The sequence below is a fragment of the Zerene cesonia genome, chromosome 27, assembly GCF_012273895.1.
Source record: "Zerene cesonia ecotype Mississippi chromosome 27, Zerene_cesonia_1.1, whole genome shotgun sequence".
In the NCBI taxonomy this organism is placed as follows: Eukaryota; Metazoa; Arthropoda; class Insecta; order Lepidoptera; family Pieridae; genus Zerene; species Zerene cesonia.
This window is the reverse complement of record NC_052128.1, coordinates 6,263,537-6,286,991: the sequence shown is the minus strand read 5'-3', so window position 1 is coordinate 6,286,991 and position 23,455 is coordinate 6,263,537. Positions and strand designations below refer to the sequence as shown.

The window sequence follows — 23,455 nt, the reverse complement described above, 5'->3', positions numbered from 1 at the left end:
AATATATAGCCTATGACACAGATTACGTGACTTTCTAGTGTAATTATTTCTATGCATATAAGCTAAGGTTACGGCCGATTCCAATATATAATAGAGTGAGAAGGAATTTAATTTTTGGGCACGCTTTGCAGCCAGAAGATCTCGTTATCCACAGATATGGAATATAAGTCTCACAAATCTCAAGATAATACGACCTCTATGGATCCATTTATGCTAGGGACATTTGTCTTCTTTAAAAAAAATTATCCTTCATTCCATTATTCAAATCGACGTCAATAGTTCTATTTAGCCAAAACTTACAAATTTCCATACCAAATTACAATGTAAACAATTCATTATTTTTTGCAAATCAAGTAAATTAAAAATTTTGTGTTTTGTACATACAACTCTGAACTTGTTACAAAATGTTGAGCATACCGTTCAGATGCTGTTATCATATGCGTAGTTTAAACCAAGGAGTCCTCTCACTTGGATACAACAGTATCGGTAAGGCAAAGGCAATGAAAAGAAAAATACAGAGAGAGAGAGCTAATTTTAATGGTAAAAATATGTTGATTATTTTAGGGTCCTTTAGAAATTATTCAAAGGACAAAGGGAAGTGTTGCTCCGAAGTGCCTCAGGCTGAAGGAAAGCGGGTTGAACCGTGGCCGAAGTCGGATCCTCCCCCACCAGCCTGGCGATGCGAGTGCCCTAGAGAACCTCAGCCCCCTAATTATGATCCATATAGAATCAAAGTACCGGATGTTGTTGTACCCCCTTTACCACCAAGCAATGCAAAGGTATACATTTATCTCCTATCTCTATGAACTTCTCTTATTTGACTCCTTGTGACATTTCAATTGAGTGCGTTAGACGAAATCAGAGCCCGAATCGCGACGTGATATTAAACTAATGAAATCCAGTTTGTACTTTCTTCATCAGTGGACGGGAGTAATGTGGACGCACCAGCCACAGCACGAAGACGAGAACAAATCTGAGCACCACCAGTACCAACAAGGGTACCAGCAGGGGTACCAACAGCAACATGGCGGCGAAGAAGAGATGCAAGAGAAGCAAGAAGAAAGTGGAGGATTCTTTGGCTTCCTGAAGAATCTGTTTGGCAGGGGCAAAAAGTCTGGCAGAGGAGAGGGTGAAATGTCAATGATAGGCACATACGAGTGCCAGTGGTGCTATGCTCGCTAACCGATCATTCGGTAAGAAGGCATCCTGAAATATTTTCAAACCTATGTCACATGCCATAAAGAACATGGCGTAGTATTGAAAGAATAAGTTAACGTAAAGAAGATTTCGTCAAACGCACTAAATAATGTCCTTAAACTGTTATCTTAAAAGTGACGTTTTTCAACAGGAGGTCCCAACGGATGACGCTCTCAAGAGGCCTGATAAAATGTCTACGTCGCACACCGGTTTTGGTGTCCGTGATTTGTTCTTCGACTCCCCGATAGTTCACCCTAATTATTGGAAAGAAAAGCCCAATAAGAAGTTATTTAAGACTGTAGACGATCATCAAGATACTCTACCGAGACTTGGTTATCATGGAAAAAATAAATTTAAATATGCATTCCACGAACCGTGGAAGCCATTAGACAGGCTTTCGCTCTTGGCACAAGCTGAAAAAGATGAGATTGAACAAACTGAGGAACAGGCAGCAGACGCAGCTAAAAAGGAACTTACACCGCAATAATCGGGCTCTGATTTCTTTCCGCAATGTTTTTTCATTTTTATACAATCTGAAATGAAATGTCTCCTGGTGTCAAATAAATTGTTTCATATATTATTTATTATTATTATTTACAATGGAAATCTAAATCTATCTGTTTATCGAAATTACTTAGGTAACTGTGATTAGGTTCAAAGTAACAAACAAAGTATTTATCGTAAAGAAGTGTATGGAGTACGCTCGCAGGAAACAGTGATATTAAAGCTATTATTCCAATACAATGTAAATAAACATTGATTACTGGCTGTCAGAAAAGACATGAAGCTATAAATAAAGTTCGATCTTACCTGTGTCACTTACTACTTAGACAATGCACAAATAAAAACAAAAACATTGTAACTAGCATAACTTTTAATATTCAAGGAGTGTGTTTGTCAAAGTATTAAGCAGCAGGAGCCAACATTTTTTTTGTCCGTCTATCAGTCTAATTGTTGGTAAGCTCGTCAAGCAAAATTGCATGAAATTGAATAGAAGTTTTCGGTAATGTATTGCTAGCGGTCTAAATTTAAAGCACAGTAAGGATGTTAAAGGAGGACCTGAGTAAACATTAGCCATAGCATTGGCTCCAGTGTATATTCTTCCTGTGTACCAAATTGCAAACAGATGGGATCAGTTGTTTCTGCGTCAAATAACAGATGCTTAAAACTTACGTCTATTATATTAGTAGGATCAATCATCGTGTCTCTATTGTACATTGACGTATCTTTTCTTCTTCTAATTTCGAAGTATAATCTGTATAATCTGCTAATATATAAATAATAATAAATAATCTGCTCATTTTCTGCTCACAAAGCCAATGTTGGAATGCGCGAAGACGAAAGGGCCATGTTCAGTGCGACCGGTGGCCGACCCGCCGCCCTGCCCACCGCCACCGCCGCCGCCCTTCCCCTGGATATATGTGTGGATTCTTGGCTCTTTCTTCAGTCTTATGGGAATTGTACGTAGTAGATTTTGGTGTGAGAATCGTTTAAATGAAAGCAAAAAATACCGCATGGCAAACACCAGCTATTTATAAATACAGTCGATAACAAACGTCGAAATGAGAACCGTTTTGAGAAATGGGTTGTAAAGCAGTTCGCATTTTTATCGCTTCCGTTAGAAAAATATATTTTTTTAAGTTTTCCATTTAGGTTCTTAATACATAGACAATGTTTTGTTTCAGCTATACAAAATATATCTTTATAAAGAAATGCAAGAGAAACTCGGTGAAAACGTTCCGATATGTAAGTGTTTTGGTGGTTGAAATGCCTACATCTCTAATTTGCAATGTTAACCCTCCAACTTCGGCTTAAAGGGCGTCCTCGTCGTAAAATAAAAAGGCCCTTTCACTGCAAGGACTTGCCGGCTTGTGTGCAATACTTGATAGTCGGTACGGGCGCGGCTGGCTGGGCGGCATATAAAGCTATCATGGAGCACGATAAAACTGCAAAGGTATAGCTAGTTATGACCATACGTTTTGAAAATAATCACTGTACATGTTTGTGAAAACATTAGAGAACGAGAAAATTGTTTTGTATTGTATTTTTTAGTCATTTTTTCAGCTCATGATGTCACTCGTGTGGATACTGGATGTAAATTGAAACTAAAAATTTAAATATTGCTTTATTTGACCATATACTACTAAGTAGATATACTTCCTTGGTTTTTCTGCTTGATAAGGTAATAAGTATGCAAATGATGGCGTAATGTATTTTCACATTTCATTAACTATATTCTCAGGTATTTTTCATAACGAAAGAAGACTGCCTGCCGTACCAAAGACCTCCGATGTCTAAACACATGTGGTGGAACGTGGATCCACCTGATATATTCAAGTTGAATTATGTGGAGAAAGGGAAGAGACACACGTGAGTGTAACGATTTAAAACAAAATATATCGACTATTTGCATGAGATCTAAGACAGGGAGAGATAATTTAAAGTTTCAGTATCAATTGCGTTCTACTACAATGACATTTTTTAACACGCGAATTTAAAGATAGGATAAGGGTAACGTTATTAAGGGTAACGTTAAGTTGTTTGTAAAATGAAAGTTTTTCTTATTTAAAACCGGGAATGAAGCAATACATTAATTATATAATATTATCTTCAATAAGTAACTATACTTATTTTAATTATAATGAATAACCTTTGCACGACGCGTGTCCTTCTTGCTTGTAAGGGCTAGCCGTACATCCTGATTCAGCGCTTTACACGACCGTCTTCATTTATGATTTATTAAGTCATATCATTAATCATTATATCATCATATCGTATATTACGAGTATCATATCAACTAAGAGTGTATCTATTATCAGCCCATACATGAATCATCGTGCTGCAAAGTCTACGAATCCCATTTATCGTCGTTGTTTGATTAATATTATTATTTTCAAGAAAAAAAACTAAACCACCTTCAAATTGTCAAAACAAGAACAAACTCGACGCGATGACATACTAGTAGGTACCAACTTTCAAATAAAAAAAATAATCATTAAAATCGGTTCACTCAGTAAAAAGTTATGAGGTAACAAACCCAAAAAATACAGTCGAATTGAGAACCAACTCCTTTTTTTGAAGTCGGTTGTGAAATCCAATAGTGTAAGCATAACTTCTAGAAACTATCAGATTCTGAAAGAAAACCTAATCACCAGAATGTACCTAGCGGAATGCCTGAGTTTCTTGGACCCGATAAAGTTCTACCGCAAGAAGGTCGGCCCGGCCGTGTCCATAGCGACCGGCTGGTGCGTGCTGCGCGTGGACGCGGACGACCACGTTGCCTACGTGAAGACCCTGTGCGGAGAACAGCCGATATACTACGAGAGGTGCTTGCTGGCTCTAGGTTTGTGGCTCGGAATATTGTTACAGGGCTAATGTTAATGACTTTGCTATCTTTGCCTTTTATATTTGTATCTTTGTTTGTGAAATATATCATCAACCTTGTATCTTAGAAATTTATAAAAAAATAGAAAGCCTTGTCTTTTAAATGAAAAGGCCCTGGTAATGATAAGGTGCTGTTTTTATTTCGTTTTGTTGTTTAGGAATATCGTCCGTCATCCGAAAGCAAAATAATAAACTTATTTCTAAGGTTCCAAGCCAAGAAATCTATCCATCTTCAAATACGCGCCGAAAGCGGTGCGCGAGCGGGTGTGCACGTTGCGCACAATACGGGACCTTGAGATCGCATTCCGTAAAGTGAAGAAATCCAAGCACGTTACCATCATCGGAGCCGGGCCCCTCGGGTGTGAACTGGCCTGGCATTTGGGCAGGATGAGTGAGTCATATTAATATTTTGAATGAAAGATAACTATGTAAATTGTCTGTATTTGATTGTTGTGATGACTGTCACAAGCACACAAAACAACACAAAAATTTGGAAAATAACTAGATTGAAATTTGCTAAGTTATTGATTGAATTAAATAATAATTTAGATAATTATTATAATCTTACAATTATATGAAAGAAAAAATATTTTAGTTGACCTATTTGTTGATTGATCATCAAACTAAACCGATTTTTAAGACAGATGAAAGCATATATAAAGCATACTTATTTTTTTTTCCAAGGATCTTTAATTGATGCCCTATTGGTATTTTACATTAATATTAAAAATACAGCAATTTATTTAAGTTAAATAGTAAGCAAGTGCCTACTTACTGCACATGCTATGTACCTATATAACATGTGTCCACTGCTAAATACCTGCCAATGAATAGATAAACAGTAAATATGATCAAACGTATCAAAACCACAGACAAAGTGGTAGAACGAGCTGAACACGAGGAGCCCATCCAGTTGGTCCAAATCTATAAGGACAGGGGCATCCTGGGCGCCATCATCCCGGAGTACCTGGGCGAGTGGGCGGCGGAGAAGATACGGGCAGAGGGAGTGACTTGTATGCGACAGAGTGAGTACATGCGTTGGGAGTTGGAAAACGGTTCAACTAATAATATTAATGCGAAAGTTTGTGAGGATGGATGTATGTGTATGTGTATCTTTGTTAGTCTTTTATGCAAAAACTACTGAACCGATTGCAATGAAATTTGGTAGGTATATAGCTGGACAACTGGAATAACACATTGGTAACTTTTTACGCCAATATGCCTACACTACACATACATACATACATGCGCAGCTAGTAATTAATTTGTTTTTTCTGCTATCTCCATTTTACATTAATAAAATTATAACAATGCTCTAATCTCTTTACCGTTTTAAGGTATCTTTCAGGTTTCTCTCTCTTTCATGACTATGGATTTGATTTAGGTTATCCGGCGTTAAACAAGAAATGGGTTTAATTAATAATAAATAAAATAATATTTTGTTTGCAGCTCAAGTGTATGATGCATTTGAGTCGGCGGACGGCCGGCTGGAGCTGACGCTTTCTAACGGATCGTCTTTGGTCACAGATTATGTAAGTAATTTCGATCTATGGACAAAATTTATCATAATCGTAATGCTTTTAATTTATTACTTTATAATTTATGATTTAATATTGCCGAGTACAGACACATATTGCAAACACTATTTATGTTGATGTAAGATGTAATCGAGTTTCTGCGATTCGCATAGACATTTAAAAATACCCGTCAATGTTACAATTTTTTTAATTTGAAAGCTACGTGTTTAATATCCTTTTATTTTAATCAGTTGATAATAATAAAACGTATGCTTTTTTTATTTTTTCGTCAGGTATTCGTGTGTGTTGGAGCCGATCCCCGCACGGAGATGGCGGAACCTTCGTATTTGGAGACTGACCCGGTTAATGGAGGCTTCCTTGTCAATACTGAAATGGAAGCCAGGACGCATCTCTATGTGGTATTTATTTAATATTTTTTTCACAATCTCATTTGGGATTGTTACCGTAAAGTTTAAGGTGGAGGCAAAGTAATTCCGATATCATTTCAGACAAATGTCCTTCAGATTACTGAGTATATGTTAATATATACATGATGTACATAAATTAGTGTATTGATGATTTTATATTTTAATTTTATTTAATTTTATTAAACATGTCTAATTAAAATTTTCTCGATTCGAACTCTATCCATTCTTCTACTTCTTACTCGAATCACTTCTTAGGCGAATCGTTAAACTCAAAAAACCACATTAATATATCACTATTGAGGTTCCATTTATAGTTTTATGAATATTTTCTTATAAGCGTATTATATTTACATTTTCAACGGACTTGTAAAAAAGAGAAGGTACTGTATTCGACGGGTTGATGGGTGATTTTGGGTTTGTTACTGCAGAGCTTTTGACTGGGTGAAACGATTTTATTTCAAAGTTCCAACAATTTGAAGGCCGTTTAGTTTTTTGTTGCAAAATAATTATGAATTCTTAATGGGTAGTTTCAGAGACAGACTCTTTTTTACATGTTACGCTGTGGTGTTTTGAATAAAAATGCATTGAATTTACAAATTGCCCCTCCAGGCAGGTGACGCAGCGAGCATATACTCTCAGTGGAAGGACACGCGTCTCCGCATGGAGCACTACGGGCCGGCGACTGACCAGGGCCACATCGCCGGCTGCAATATGACCGGCTACTGGACGGCCTGCAACGTGGAGCCGTACTTCAGAGTGTCGCTCGAGGGCTCTTTGGATATGGAGGTCAGGAGATAATAGGCATCTTGTCTTGGGTTTATTAAGATATGTTTATTTATTGTTGTTGAGCAAAATCTCTAGTTTTAGTATCTTCAAGTACGTCATATTTGTATATAAACCTACGGATATTTTGCCTCAATGCAATGTTTAAGCGAATGTTGTGTTATCAGGTGGTGGGCGAGGTGGGCGCGTGCATGCCGACGGTGGGCGTGTTCAAGCCGTGCAGCGACGAGTCCAAGCCGCAGGTGGAGGCCAAGAGCGTCAGCAACGATGTCTGCGATCGGCCGTGCTATAAGAAGTATGGTTGTTTGTTCAAAGCCACAAAGTTCGTTCCACATGTAAAAGTGTTTATGTTTTTATTGCGACTGTATTATCATGTAGAAATGTAAGTTATGGGAGAAAATCATTTGTGGTGGCACGGTGGTGGTGCGTTGTAAAAAAAAGTCAACACAAAAAATGTGCTTTACCGAGGGTCATGATTATGTTCGTAATTCTTAATAAGACAAAGGTGTATCAGGCAATTTTATATATAAACACATTATATATGGAAATGTCCATGATAAAATTATCTACTGTTTTTTTATTTTTATTTTTATGTAGCATAAAATGCTATATACGAATATTTGAAAAATTTTAAGGATGGGTAAAAAAAGCTGATCGTGCAGCGTTCTCATAAAATAGTGACGACAGATTATCGTGTCGGGTGTGATAATTCACGATTCAAATTCAAGTTCATAATGTCGCAGATCGGACGAGTACCAGAGCAGATACAAGCGCGGCCTCTTGTTCTACTTGCGGGACGAGACCATAGTCGGCATTGTGTTCTGGAACATGCCGCCGATGGAAGACAGGAAAGATGTCGCCACTGAGGTAGTTTGATACTCTAATATCTTGGTTTGACGCTTGATGTTCAAATTTGTTATATTCTTACATACGTATATACTATAATTTGTAACGGTTCATCATAAATCTGCATCGATTTTTAGGTCACAAGGATTCAGATAAATACATAAATTCAAAAATTAAAAAAAAAAATAGTTCAGAGAGCCTACTGTTTCACTAATGAATATTGGATATAATCATTGAAGATGACAATCCATGGAATGTTGTCGCTTAAGAATTACAGGACAGTTTTTATGTAGAATTAAGTAAAATTAAAATGTAAAATATTCTTCGTCTTCGTTTCGTTCTCTCCTCTGTAGAAACTGTTTTCCGAACTGGTGATAAATGATAAAACTGTGTAATATGACGATTCAAAAGTGCTTCTATAGGAAGTCTTATTGTATAAATAAATGTTTGAGTTCGAGTTTAAGTATATATGTGTTGTATTGCTTAAAATCTTGTCTGTCTTAGATACTTCGAGCGCGGCCGACGTATAAGGAAATTAATATGATATCGGAACTGCTAGGATTCCCAGAAACACAATGTGAATACAAACCAGAAGAGGCATTACGTGAAGTTGGCCCTTGTATTAAAAAGTTTGTATTTTGAACACTTTATACATAGATTTATTTTTTGTATAATCTGTTTATTTTTAAATCACAAAGTTTACGAAGGATTAAAGGTTTATGCTTCCAGTTCATAAAATCAATGAAATATTTAGCTTGGCAACATAGAAGCAAAAGATCGTTCATTTTGACATATTATGTCGCATTTATAGATTTTTGTGAACATCGACGCGAATAGTATTGAAATCCCCTCAGTAGTTCTGGACATATAAGTCGAGCAACTAAGATGACTCTGTTTTTAGATCAATAAGTACATAATATGGGAACACCATAGTCTCCAATTTCCTCCTCACCTTCTTTTGACTTCTACCTCCTTCCGCATCTCCTCACGATTTCCACTTTCCTCCTCATCTTACCTCCTCACAGACGCCCGTCTGTGAGGAGGTAAGATTATAGTAAAAATACATTTTTACCTTCTACTTAATCATTCCCAAATCTCTAAACCTGTCTTATTGTTAATTTTTTTATCATCCGCAGTTGGCGAGAATTTTGAGCTAAATGCATGGACGATGGATGATGTAATGTATTGTATTAAATGTGGATAATAAATAAAACAGAAAGCAGACAATATAATTTTGTTTTATTAATTTCACGTAGTTACAGCTTGCCCATAAAATTTGTCGGTGCCTATGCGAATACGCTGTCCGCTATTCTGGGGGTTAGAGATTGATGGATGGAGGAAAAGATAGACAACTGGAGTCAAGAGGAGAGAGAGTAAGACAGAGTGAAGGAGAGAGAAAGGGAAAGGTGAGAAAACGGAAACGGGCATTCGGCTCCCCCACTCACCGAACGAATCAAATAGCATGCGGCTATTTCACGTCGGTCTTCCGGGAGACTAATCTGGTGTGAGCTTGTCCAATTCGTGCCGAAGCGTGCTCGACTTCCACATATAAAGCTGAAATTAACTGTTTGACTGATAAAATGTTAGGATTAAGTTGAGTACGTGCCACAAAAACGTCCACAGCGAAGGTATGAACTATATTCCAGAAAATGTTAGCTAGTTACCCTCTACTCATAGGAGTAGAGGGTAACTAGCTAACACTGTGACTTGAACTCTAAATAAAAATATAGGCTTTGATGAATCGAAGGATTGCATTTAAATAATACAAAAAATATAAAAAATGTGCGTAGGCATTTCACATCTTATTACACTGAACGAGACGATAGCGTCACGTTTATGGCAGTTTATGACTTCTTTCATGGCACATACTCTACTCATTAAGTCCATGGAAGATGTCACTTGTCAGATTGTAGTCAAATGTCACAATTTAAAAACATGTTATTTGTTATGAAATAGTAATGATATATAAATTATATGTAGATTATTATTGTAGTAATATTAAGTTCCTATTTGCATATTACTTAAATTCAATGGTACATTTGTATTAAAATATATTATACTTGGTACAGTTAATAAAGAATATAAATACATACTAAGCTTTCAGTACAGTATTATAGGGAAAAATGAAATACTGAGTAGGCTACACTTAAATGTCGGTCAGAAAACAAGTTTTGAGTTTGCGACTCGTGTACATGGTGGGATATTTAAAACACAATTTTCCTCATTTATTTCGAATTAAGCGTAGCATGTAAATCAATAAGTATAATACAAAAATATTTAATATTTATTATAAAAATAACTTTTTAAATTGAAGATTATAAGAAAGAACATCAAATTTCAGTGTTACAGAGGTATGTGAAAATCTCTCCTTGTCTTAGTGGGACTTTTATGTTGCTAATATTGTGCAATGAGTTGGATTAAGCATAAATTTCAGAATTTTAGTCTTTTAGAAGTAGCATTAATAAAATGATTATATGTTATTAGAAAAACTAAGAATTTGAAAGAAAGCAGGTATATATAGGAGGCCTGACAGTAAACTGGTTGTAGTTAAAATATCAGATTAAATATATTTAAGTTTTACCTTATTCTTGAATGGTTATTATATTCCTTAAACTATGTGCTTTTTCTTTTTTTTACAATGTAATATAATTTTTTAATGTTGTGCATAATTTCTCTGTTTTCAGATTACAAGTAACAATGCAGGAAGTCGAAGGAGAAACACTCGGTGAGAAACATAAGAACTTTAATGTGTTGGTGCAGAATGCATTCAAAGAAAATCCAAACCGGGAGCTAGAAGACATAGATTACCACCAACCAGACATAACAAACCTCTTCAAAATAGATTTTGCTTGTCGCACTAGAAATGTAGATTGCATATTGAAAGTTTTCAAGTGTCAAGATTTGTTGTATGTATCGAGAGCTATTAAGCACTCTACTTGGCTCATAAGCGATACAAAATATGCTCACATAATTAATCCACATTATATTCATAATGACTTATTACCATTTATGCTGACAGAAGGGGGAAATAAACTGATGCTATATGTACGGTTAAATTTAAAAGATCCAAAACGATATGAAGATTTCTTTGATTGTTTAAAAAGTACCGATATAGAAGTGGCCTTAAAGTTTCTACCATACTGTTCTTCGGAATTTGTTGCATCAAAATTGACGGATTTAATTTATTTGATACCGGATCACATGCTGTTGAGATTATTCCCTTGTAATTTAGAAGTATTTCGTATTTATTGCAATAGCAAGAGAATACAAGCTCCTCTGATTTACAAAGCTCTATTTCTCATTGGAAAGTATGGGGAAGATTTTTTTGATATTCTTGATACAGTAAAAAGTGAATATTTACCTCATTTCAAAACTAAGTATACAAAATTAGCAATGAAGACTTGTCCACATCGAATTATGTTCAATTTTCACAATTATTCTAAACATATTGATTTATTATGTTTTGTAAAATATATAGATACAGACCGTTTTAATGAATTTATAACTAAATATGGTAATGATGAAGATGTGTGCTCTCTTTTTGATGAAAAACAGCAACAGAGGATACTTGAACCAAATGTTGATACTTTGCTACTCTCCAAACTGATAAATTGTGATACTGATGATTACATCCTATGTAGCAAAATCCTCCAGGACTTTAAGGATAATTTGCCTGTATTGATGAAGAATCTCAAGTTTACTTTTCATCTCATCAACATTGTTGATAGAAGCTTTAAAATACATAGATTTAATACTGAGCTATGGAGCATATATAACGATATTTATAAGGAAATTAATATCAAGAAATATTCTAAAAGGAATAAAACACTGCAGTCATATATCAGAAACTTCATTGCATACCAAATAATCCATAGCGCAAATATATCTGAAGAAATGTTGTCAGATTTTGAGTTTTACACTTTCAAATCAGATTTAACCAAATTCAATGAAGATGAAAAGAAAGTTTTGTTTGCATTTTTGATGAATTTTGCTTTGAACAAAATTGAAAATTTGCCTTTCAATAGTGAAAATGAAATCTTGTTATGGATAGAAAGAGTTGTCATATTATTAGACGATTGGGATAAGAATTTGAATGATCATTATTTAATCACAACTAAAATAAGTTACATCATCGCACATATAAAGACTACTTCAAATATTGAGGGACTTCAAAAACTTTATGATAGAAGGAAATTTTGGAGAAAAGCTTTATTTCATGAATATATCAATATTGATTCTAAAACATGTGTCAATATTCTAAAACACGATCCCAACATATTGCACCTGTACAAAGACAAAGTTCTTGCATGTTCTACTGGTGTTAAAACCTTTCGAAACTTTTATTTTAAAATACGTACATATTGGCCTAATACCTTGGCATTGCATTTTAAAACATTATATGTGGAGCAACTAAAAACAATACCCTCAATAATTGGCCTTCATTTTCTTTTAACAAAATCCGAATTTTCAGATTTTATTAACAGTTATGCACCAGATAATGATTTTATTAGTAAAGGTTCCGTGGAAGAGATAATCCTTTGCAAGAACATAGCGAAAAATATGCATCATTGCCGTCCTAAACCATCGTTACAAACTGCGATGTTATATGCAAGAGATGTGTGTATGATAGATGTTATTGCATCTCTCAATTCTTTATTGAATAGTCTGCCTGTTCATGAATTTGATCAAAATTTCAACATGATACATGAAAAGCCACTTTTACAAAAGCTATGTGTCTGGGTAGCTTTCTCAAAGAAGAGCAGAAAAGATGAGAAGCAGTTAGTTTTTCAAATTTGGCACAAAACAAATTATACGTCAGTTAAATCGGAAATAATTAGAATGTATATTAATTTTCTTACTAAACACACAAAGAAAGAGTGGAACATCCGTTATAAATATTTGGATGTGATCCGAGAACAATGGCGCTCCTTGGAGATTCTTATGGAAGATGTAACAGATGAGGTTATAATAAGAGAACTGTCTAGGAAAGTACGAAAACTGCCTTTGTCTATCCGTACCGAGTTTATTTTAAAATGGTACGATTTAATTAAACACCTGCAACCTAAATGCGAAACTTTTCCCCGAACACCTATGATGTGTTATACATTTGCAATGCATGATCTCGACAAGAGTCTCTTAGCAGAAATTATTGAGGATTGTATAACGAATAGATTATGGAGAACTAAATTGAATTATCATTACATAGACCTGCTCGTTTCATGTTTGTTTACGTCGAAAAATGAAGACGAACAGATAGCGTGTTTTAATAAAATAATAGCCCCCGTGTTTCACAGCGCGTACAAAATGTGGAATGAGAAAACGTGCGGGCTCCTTTTGGTTCAATACAATATTAATAATATTGTCACTGGTTTGTGTAAAAGGTTATTTAATTGTAGCGATAATAATAGCAAAAAACCTCCAACTGTAATTATACTTCTTCTGAATAGCCTTCAAGACAACGTACCAGTAGACGAGAATTATATTATGATAACAAAGTTAAAATTAGCCGTGGAATACTTTAACGTTTTGTCCGAATATGAAGAATCACCTGAAGACGAAATACACAAACGAGCTGTGCAAGGATTTTCAAAAATATGTATAAAAATCTTCTCTGAAAATATCGCTACGTTCGGCAAGAGCATTTGGAAACTATTTTATCATGTACTACAGATGATGCTCGACGACTTTAGTATGATAAAATCGACTCAATATAAATTGTACAACTATATGTTGGATTTATGTACCACGTTATCATCAGAACTCGACGTCTTAGTCCACGTATTGGTGATGGAGTTGAGTTTATATGTGGATGACTTTTTTACTTTGTTTTTCGATGACAGTGATGATTATGTGGATCATGAAGGGCAAATAGCATTGCTCGAAAGGATAAAACAGCACCCCTCCCTCGAAGTTAAAGCGAATTACTCCAAGGTGATCTTGAGTATTTATGAAAAAGTTTCCTATACGCAGTTGAGTTACAGGGATAAATATTGAAATTTGAGGATAATATCTACTTCTATCCGTGAATGTTTTTGTAACGTCCAGAGCTCTAGTTTGAATGTACCTTCTGCTGTGCCTTCGCCCATAAGTTCACATGAAATTAATATTCTGAAACATAACGATATTCGTTAAGAGACTTAAAATATTTATTTATATATAAATGTGATAAATTTAATCAAAATATGATATTTTTTTTCAATAATCGTCACTTTTCTATATGGCTTCAATCCTTCCTAACCTATTTATCTAAGGATGCAAATCCTCCATCTTCTACATCTTGGTACGGACGCGTATGTGAACTGAAAGTTCACGCTAGTAGCGACACGCTCTCGTCCTCTTTCAAGGATCATGAACCTCGACTTGAGCTGTCCCCCCGAATACCCCACTTGGTTAGAATAAAACGAGCATAATTGGGAAAGATTTAATAATCGAGCGCGCAGAAGAGCGCGACGCCGCGCTTGATCCAGTGCGCCTGCGGCTTGTGCGTGGGCAGCTCGATGGTCATCACGTAGTTGGTGGAGTGGCCCGTCGTGCTCAGCGTGCCCGCGCGCACCAGCGTCTTGTACGCGGGGCACTCGTACAGCCCCTGCGCCAGCTTGTGGTTCTGCTCCGGCTTCATGTAGATTATTGCCATCTCTGCGGTGTCACATTGTTGTCAAATTTTGAAAGAATAGAAGAAAATTAATCACGAGGCAGGACTCATCCGCTTTATCTTAATATTAATAAAATTTGATTTATTGGATTACAATGATAACTTTTTAATATTTGATTGAAAAATATATAGAAGTAAAATTTACTTGCATTCGTTTTCGTGCACATTGACAGATTTGTACTTTCTAACTTTCCTTTAATTATCTGTAACTATGTGTATATTTTGGTATTTCCCTATTCGGGCTTGGTAATTTTTTTTTTAATTTTTTTCAAATTGCACAATGACGCTCAGAGATTAGAGTGATGAGAGATTAATCTAATACACCACATTCCCAAGTAGTAAGTACCTATTTCAGCTTCAGAATCTCAAAATTGCGAGTCGAGTCAACAAACTTAAAAAAAGAACCGAAAGTGCGGGTAGGAATGAGTCACCGGTGTGCAGCTCCTTGGGGCGGCTCTCCTCGAGCGCCATGTCGCCGAGGTTCCAGCGCGCGCCCTCCAGGTACAGGCCGCGCACGCAGCACCCGTCGTCCGGCTTCTTGGCCGGCGCGCCCGCCAGCGGCTGCCGCACAGACAGGGTACGTCACATGGCATACATGACTGATAGACCATTACATGTACAAACAGACACCCTAATTTTAATCGATTGTGTTTTTGTATGACATTGCCATTAAAATTTCCTCCGATGAACGGGCAAAAAGTAACTTTACAATACTACAAGAACAGAACTTAAACAATCTAGACACATTAGATTTGCTATTTAAGGTATATTAATAAGACGAGATAAATTTACAAACGAAAAATAACTAACATCGATTCGTTATCAATTCATTATCGTTAAATTTCATGCGAACGAATAAAAATCCAATACGGTAGACAACCTCAAATGCGTATGCGACGGTGTCGATGGCGATGACGTGCTTGCGCGCGTAGTTCTGCAGCGCGCCGGTGAGGAAGGCCTGCGGGAAGTAGAAGCCCGAGATCCAGAACACGCGCGGGATGCCGCCCTCCGCCCACTGCTGCATGAACTGCACGCGCAGCACCAGGTCCTTCACCCACGCCGCTGCGCACGAGACCATCGCTTGTTACTTGCTCGTGTGTCCCTCCGTACACGCATTCAATTATCTTTACACTAATTAGTATCTATCCGTCTATCAATTTATCCAACTACTTATAAAGCAGCCCTGCATTGAATCTCTAACATATTGATGTTATGATGAAGAATCATCATTTAACAAATAAAGTATAAATTTAGTAACTACAAATAAGTGCAATCGAATGTGAAAGCATTATTGCGATACAGGTCACAATCATTTAACTCTTATGACCAATTTATTTAAAACTAAATCGCTTTCAAATTGTCAGAACTAGACCAAATTTATATGCGACCACAGGGGAGGCACGAGCTTTCAAAACTAAACCCAAAAAATATACAGGCGAATTGAAGAAGTCGGTTGCCAACGTTTTTCTGCGTTTAAAATCCATCAAATCATTTAGCGTTGTATAAAAACTAAACCCCCATTTCCATTTCTTAGATACAAAATGGCTGATATTAACCTAGAGGCTTCAGTGAAGGATACGCCTTGGAGCTCCACATGCCGGGCACGGAGTTCATGGAGAGGCTGTTGGCCATGCTCTCCAGCGCCTCTGACATCACCACCAGACCCTTGAGCGCTTTCAGCAGGTCTCTGGGTCGGTTAAATGTATTTGAGGGTGGAAGGAGGTGGATGAGTATTGGATGATGAGAAAAGTTTTGAATAAATCTTCAAGGATCTATTATATAATACTGAAGAGAGTAAAGACTGAGGGGTTACAGTGACGTCTTAAAACAGTACTTATTCCAGTGGGAGGAAAAAAGATGGGTAGGCGCCATCACTTTCCCACGCTGGAATTAGTACTGCTTTGTAAGACCTCACGGAATCCCCCCTGGTCACTATTATTGCGCTATATGATGCTATCATCATAGCCTTAGTACAGATCATTAGTTTTTAATGAAATCTTATGTATTTTTATTAAAATAATTTTCTTTTTATAATTATTAAGAACATGACTTTTAAATCTCAAAAGGATCTAAATTCTTATAGCCTTCCTTGTAAACGATGTTCAAACATGAACGAAATGAGCAGATTAATGGCACCCCTTTTTAAGCTTGTTTGTTTATTTAAGAAGCCGTGCCGCAAATCTACAAAATAATTTTCACCTTATTTTTTGAGATTTTAAGTTACATTATTTTAGATGGGTTGCCTATTTTTGAAAACAATGATACATATTAATGGCACTTACGCACATTAAGAAACCAAAATAAAATACAAACGTTATTTTTTTAACTTAAATATTATACTGCATGAAGGATATATATGACGTCACAAAATGGCGCATAATCGATCCAATTCTTAGTTGAATCGTATGCAAAAATCGAAGTGCTGTTCAAATTCTATACACTCAATAAAATGTTGAAATTAACAAAAAAAAATTAGTGATTAAAGATAAGATCACAACAATAATGTATCGACTAACTTGAGTGAGTTTTGTATAACACCTAGCAGTCTGTTGTATCGGATGGCTTCCTGCATGAGCACAGTGTTCAGGGACTCCTTGTACGACACAGGGTACCTGTAGCACAATTGTGTGAAATACGAATCGCTTGTGTGTGGTCTAGCAGATGTAAGCATTACAGCGAAAGGTCCACAGTAAAACAAAGGTCTGATTCTAGTTCACTCTTAATTCTTTTAAGCTTTAGTTAGTTTCAAATCTGCTCGATAAAAACTTTTGAGTCTTAAAACTGATACATAGAAAGATTATCACAATGTATGATGAAAAGTTCTGTAAAAATATGTCTCAGTTCATATGGATTTAAATTTCGAAAGTTCAACACTTTCAAAATTCAATCGTGTAATTGGATGGTGGTGTTATTTATCTTGGAAAAAGGGGAGTTAGAGAGAAAATGTAAAGGATAGCGGCGGCACTGACGTGGTGGCGATGAACTTCTGGTCGAGCGCGGGCGGCAGCACGGCGAGGATGTCGCGCGCGGCGCGCTCGGTCGCCTCCTCCGCGCTGAGCGCGCCGCCGCCGCCCGCCGCGCCGCCCTGCAGGCTGCGCAGGATGTCTGCGCGCAGGTCGTGGGTTCATTTTAACCAGCTCCCGTGACCCCTAAACTTAAGCGGCTCGACGGAACACAGTGGGCTTTTGGTCGGTAAGAATCCGACATAACCCCCTAGTTTCTTCATTATTTCCCGAATTGTAACTGATACTAGCAAACCACTCCCACTAGGCGCGGATGCAATTATGCATGATTTAAACATTCACCCACCTCTTTACACACTATCTATTTAAACACCTACATCAGAATCAGTTGCATAATTACAAAGATCTAAATATACATAAGCACAGACAGACAGACGGACAGACAGCGGAAATGCGACTTTGTTTTACACAATTTTCTATTTTACATACGAGAGTTTAGCAATTGCAAAACTATGGAGTGAAAATAGGTGAAATAATGTGAGACTGACTGAGGCAAGTGCTGGTCTCGGACATGGCGTAGCTGATGTTGGCGTTGCTGTGCAGCCCGAACAGCGACGGGTCGTCGTTGAGCGGCAACGTGCGGATGTACTTGGTGTAGTCCTCGATGTTCGCTGATGATGGTTGCTGTGCGTGCGTGTGCGTGTGCGTGCGTGCGTGCGTGTGTGTACATTTTATTAGGTTATAGCACAGATAACATAATACTATATAGTTAAAGCATTTAATTGTGGTGTTAACGTAGCATAAAATTAGTCTAGTAGTAGTTTACTAAGCAAATTTTCTTTGACCGTAGTTTGGTACCGCCTGAAAGTTAACTCTCGTAGTTGCTTGGCGTCTCTCCCGTAGTTGCTTGACCGATATAGGGGAGTAGGAGTACTTAATCGAGATATGAGAGATTTTTTTTTTGCTGGGTTTGATTACAATATCTTTCGCTGCCAATAGTACCTACAGTCTATAGTATTCTTTGCATATCTCTGTTTATCCAAGTATTTCTGAAACTATGAATCGCCACCAGATGAAACTACTGCTGTATTATATTTCGATTTAAGATGTAACTGCCGGGTGTAATCGATAAGAATGCACAAGCGATTATTCCGTGACTATCTAAAAATTTTAAACTGATATCGAAAGTACTTTACCCAAAGAGTAAAATGACAATAATAACTGCTTAAGAAAATTAAACGAGAAATATCCCATTGCAACAATAGATACTTAACGATTACACCATGTATAAATCCTTGCCACAACAAAGCATGCGAAACGAAAACTCCAAACAGAGAGCAGCGCATTCGCAGAGACACTAACCTCTGCTCTGTACATGGGCGGTGGTGATCGCCTACCACCAGGCGAACCACCAGCTCAAAAAAAAAAAACAAAGGCTGTGTGTCAGCCACAAGGTCGAGGGTGGAGGAACACCGGCGCGGTCTCACCTGCTTGTAGGCGCCGCTCTCGTCGAAGAGCCAGCGCTCGCTGAGCACGGCGGTCGCGTAGTAGTCGGCGAGCAGGCACAGCAGGCAGCGCCGGTCCCAGTCGTCCGTCACGCGCCCGCCGTAGTTGATGTGCCCCGCCGTGTACGTCAGCATCTGTGCACGTGCCCCCCCCACCACCCCCACACTCTCATCGTCGTGACTCACATTTGCATCATTAACGAGACGGTTGTTTCAACAACGATCGTCATCAATTATATCATCGCCGATATCTCGACAACAATCACCATAACAACTCCCATCAATATAATCATGATCGCTGTCTTTTTAGTAAATCAAAATGCACGCTGATGTTAACACGGAACGGAAGTGACAATTGTAAATAAATTTATTTAAGAAGGTGCATCGGAGGATTTGGCAGTTATTGATTACAATTTTCTATTAATAGGGAATAAATATTTTATTTTTATTAATATTCTTAAGTTTTTTTATTTACTCCAATACATACACTCAAAAGTAATTTTATCCAACAATGCAGCTAATCACATAAAAATTTAGGTGTGCCCAAGGGATCTCAATTGAGTCCTTTGTTATTGATTATCTACACCAATGGTCTCGGTATATTTACGCGCTGTTTTTTCACGAATTTTAACAGACATTGTCGTATACTTGCTGACTCACCCGCAAGGGCACCTCGTTGTACTCGGTGAGGAACATGTGCAGCTGCGAGATGCAGATGCGCAGGTCACCGTCGGTGAACTCGTACGGGATGTTGAAGCCGAGCGGCCCGAACTTGCGCCGCTCCAGCACCACGCCGTGGAACAGGCACAGCGAGAACAGCAGCCACTGGGCCGGGACGTAGAACATCGCAGTGTACACGTTTGTATGTCTCATATGTGAGAAATTTTGAAAGAATAAAAAAAAAAATTGTTTATGAGGCGAGATTCGAACCCGAGACTTTTTGAAGTACCGTAGTGTTATATATAGTTTATAAAGTAAATACATGTATTCATTTATATTGTATCAAGTATCGACTAAAGATATTAGACAACAATCTTGTACAAAATACGTATTAACTTTTAGTATTTATAATCATAAGAGACAATTACCTTAAAATTCGATACTTTGCTATCGTGAGAGTTGAAATAATCTTGGAAATCAGGAACTTGATTCATATAAGCTTTTAACAGGTTAGCTTTTATACCACGAGGTGGCTCCACTGTCATTTTATAGCCTTGAAAATAAAATATAGTGAATACAACGCATAATTGTCGATAATTTTTAATTTGATATCACTACACTTATCAATTCTATTCGTAGGATTGCAGCATTACTATTTTCTAATAATGGTTCAGTGATTAAGCTGTTATTTGAAAATAGCTACCCAACTATCAGGAGTCTATGATCTCCGAAAGATCTGTTTTGTAGAACCTCATTCATAACCTCATATTTAAATCCATTTTCATTTCCAAGTTCAAGAGAAGCAAACGAAGAAAGAAAAAAAAAAAAAACACTTGATTGATTTGAAAGTGTGATACATACAAGAATACAAACAAACAAAAAATAAAAAACAAGCACGAACCAGTAACATATTTCTTATTATTCGTGTGTGGTTATGACTATGGTAATAATAATGTGTTCCATGGTACCACCGACAATAGATATTAAGCGCTATTATTAATCAAAAACCACCTTGACATTGACAATTTTCTTAGTTTTAATGATCTTTTCAAGATACATGAAACAAGACGACTCGAACTAACGCTTTAAGTAGAGCATACAATTGCCAAACATTTGAGCCCTTTCTTCCCATACTTTTTTAAGCCACATCCGAAAGTACCAACCGTTCTGCAGCAAGGCAACGGGGAAGAAGGGCGAGGGTGTTGATGTGAGCCAGAGGCGGAAGTCCTTGTGCACCGTCTCCGGCTGGATGTGCTCCACGTTCAGCTCCAGCACCGGCATCCACGAGGGGGACAGGTGGCAGTTCTGGGGCACGGGAGTGGATGTGGGAGTACTTTTAGGCGGGATATATGTGAAGATCATATTGAGTAACAGACACATGTAAGGGTGGGTACAGATTAGAGCATTAATCAGTTGTACAGGAACATCGAGCATAAGCCGTTTTTAAATTTTCTCAAATCGCTTCTCGATCACGACGTTCGATGTTTTCTTAGAATATGATTTTAAAAGCAATGTATTGGTGTAACATTTTACAGAGACAAAGCGAGAACAGAAGCGGTAATCAATTTAGATTTAAATACCTAGTTTTAATCATGATCAGATTGACTGTCGTCGTCCAAAACATATGGAAATCTTATGTTTTTTTATCTTATTCAGACTATCAGAAAAGTATATAAAATAAATAAGCGCCACTATCAATTTTTAATTAATTTAAGGAGATTTCCAGAGTACACACAAGTTTTTAGTACTAATATAAATGTAACAAATTAATTATACTGTACTACAAAGATATTTACCTGGAAGAACACCCAGTTCCCGAAATCGCATCCGACCCTCATCATGGCCTCAGCGAGAGGCCCCTGCCCTTGCCCCAGTGAAATACTCTCGAATCGTTTCCCCATTTTCATTTTATCAGCAAATTTTAGTAAATCTAAAATAAAAACATTGTTGAATGTCAATTAACAGTATGGTAATTATGTATTTTTAAAATAGATTTAAAGTGCAGCAGCACAGCAGCACAGCAGCGCTCACCCGCGGCGGGGTCGGTGCCGGTGGAGAGCACGAAGATGATGGGCGCGAGCGGGTCGGACTCCGCGTACAGCGCCGCCAGGTCGGCCGGCTGCGGCTCCACGAAGCGCGCGCCCAGCCCCACCACCACGTAGTCCTGCCGCATCGCGGGACCTACTTAGCTGTCACGCTCATCGGTACTACGCTTATAAAGTACTTGCGATAGTCTGAGTGCAGGGACAATCCAGTACCGGATTTATTTATATTACATTGGCAAATGATTGACCACAGACCCACTTGATGGGAAGCGGAGACGCAGACCATAAACTCGTTTCTTGTCTACTTGTTACTACTGACGTATACTTTTCAGACGGAGTATTATCACGGACAACATAATACTATAGGCACTTAAATTTTGTTAAGGAATGTCCTTAAGATTATTCAGTGATACACTTTTATACCTGCAAGCCAGGGACAAGTTTGTCCGGTCGGAGACATTTCAGGACCAGAAGCTTTTGGAAGGCATCCAACTGACTGTCGAGCGGCTTCGGATATGGCAACCTATGTAAGTTACGTAAAAACTACTTATATAAATAAATTTGCCCCAGGATCTTTAAAATTATTCAAATAACTGAGATTAATAATAAAACCAATAGCTTAATAATGTATTTTTTATTTTTCAACCGCGAAACTATACTTAGATAGTACTCTACAAAAATTCCAGAAATTTATAAAGTAAAACACATACTTATGCGGGTTCCATGCATCGTAATACGTCTTAAAGAATCTGGTCTGCTCCGGGAAGTCGGTGACGAACTGCTTCATGGTGGGCACCGACGCCAGCTCCTGCATGTCGAGCCACATGCGCTGAGATATCCACTTTGGCTCTGGGTTATCCAATTCCTGGGAGCGTTTTTTAAGAACATGTAGTATGATTGTATTCTGCTTGTCTTTTATTAGTAGTACAAAGGGTGTCTGATGACATTACAACCTTTCATGGTCGAAGAAAAAATATGTTTTACTAGGGACAACGAAGAAGACATAAAACACATAATTTTTCTACTAGAAAAGTTGACCTTTTCTAGTGGACGAGATAAAGTAATCTCTTAGGTAAGGTAATAAAGTTATTATCTTACCTAAAATCAACAATTCCATTTTGAGATGAAAGCAAATACTTGAAAGCCTGGGACAAGTTGTGCGGTCGGAGACATTTTAGCACCACTAACGTTGAGAAGGCGTTCCACCACACAAGAACCCCGAGCTATCCTACAGGTGTACCCCCGACCCCTTAGCCCGGGCGCACCTGCTCGATCTTGCCGCCGTTGAGCAGGAAGGCGAACTCGTTGGGGCGGATGGCGGCGCGGTCGAGCAGCACGCGCGCGCACAGCAGGAACGCGAACAGCAGCTTGTGCCGCTCGAACAGGCTGCGGCACACGTTCACGTACAGCAGGAACGTGAAGTGCTCGATTATGATGTCCACGCGCTCGATTATGTCGTCTGCAACGGGCCGCTC

At 37.7% G+C, this 23,455-nt stretch overlaps 3 protein-coding genes across 3 annotated transcripts in view; 2 read left to right on the top strand and 1 right to left on the bottom strand.

The window, feature by feature from the left end:
- Window positions 1-404: 404 nt before the first annotated feature.
- On the top strand, window positions 405-8,797 carry LOC119837296 (apoptosis-inducing factor 1, mitochondrial-like). Its single transcript, XM_038362812.1, has 15 exons — window positions 405-486; window positions 565-779; window positions 2,514-2,657; window positions 2,883-2,943; window positions 3,015-3,151; window positions 3,440-3,567; window positions 4,353-4,540; window positions 4,787-4,972; window positions 5,454-5,606; window positions 6,031-6,113; window positions 6,392-6,517; window positions 7,136-7,312; window positions 7,477-7,604; window positions 8,053-8,176; window positions 8,660-8,797. Exons 1-15 carry the CDS (start codon window positions 405-407, stop codon window positions 8,795-8,797), a joined length of 2,070 nt encoding a protein of 689 aa, XP_038218740.1.
- A 1,442-nt stretch (window positions 8,798-10,239) lies between these two features.
- On the top strand, window positions 10,240-14,312 carry LOC119837483. The gene is made up of 2 exons (XM_038363076.1): window positions 10,240-10,506; window positions 10,840-14,312. The coding sequence occupies exon 2, from the start codon at window positions 10,853-10,855 to the stop codon at window positions 14,147-14,149; it is 3,297 nt and encodes a 1,098-aa protein (XP_038219004.1). The 5' UTR covers window positions 10,240-10,506; window positions 10,840-10,852; the 3' UTR covers window positions 14,150-14,312.
- A 218-nt stretch (window positions 14,313-14,530) lies between these two features.
- Window positions 14,531-23,455, bottom strand: part of LOC119837295 (dynein heavy chain 1, axonemal-like) — a 54,533-nt gene continuing 45,608 nt past the window's right edge. The window contains exons 71-86 of the mRNA XM_038362811.1: window positions 23,246-23,439; window positions 22,691-22,845; window positions 22,404-22,503; window positions 21,967-22,099; window positions 21,732-21,865; window positions 21,099-21,240; window positions 20,364-20,488; window positions 19,936-20,100; window positions 19,258-19,410; window positions 18,319-18,454; window positions 17,777-17,912; window positions 17,324-17,419; window positions 16,364-16,494; window positions 15,688-15,869; window positions 15,239-15,368; window positions 14,531-14,791 (exon numbers count right to left, since the gene is read on the bottom strand). Of these exons, the coding sequence (XP_038218739.1) occupies window positions 14,577-14,791; window positions 15,239-15,368; window positions 15,688-15,869; window positions 16,364-16,494; window positions 17,324-17,419; window positions 17,777-17,912; window positions 18,319-18,454; window positions 19,258-19,410; window positions 19,936-20,100; window positions 20,364-20,488; window positions 21,099-21,240; window positions 21,732-21,865; window positions 21,967-22,099; window positions 22,404-22,503; window positions 22,691-22,845; window positions 23,246-23,439 (2,327 nt within the window). The 3' untranslated portion in view covers window positions 14,531-14,576. The remainder of the gene's footprint in view (window positions 14,792-15,238; window positions 15,369-15,687; window positions 15,870-16,363; window positions 16,495-17,323; window positions 17,420-17,776; window positions 17,913-18,318; window positions 18,455-19,257; window positions 19,411-19,935; window positions 20,101-20,363; window positions 20,489-21,098; window positions 21,241-21,731; window positions 21,866-21,966; window positions 22,100-22,403; window positions 22,504-22,690; window positions 22,846-23,245; window positions 23,440-23,455) is intronic.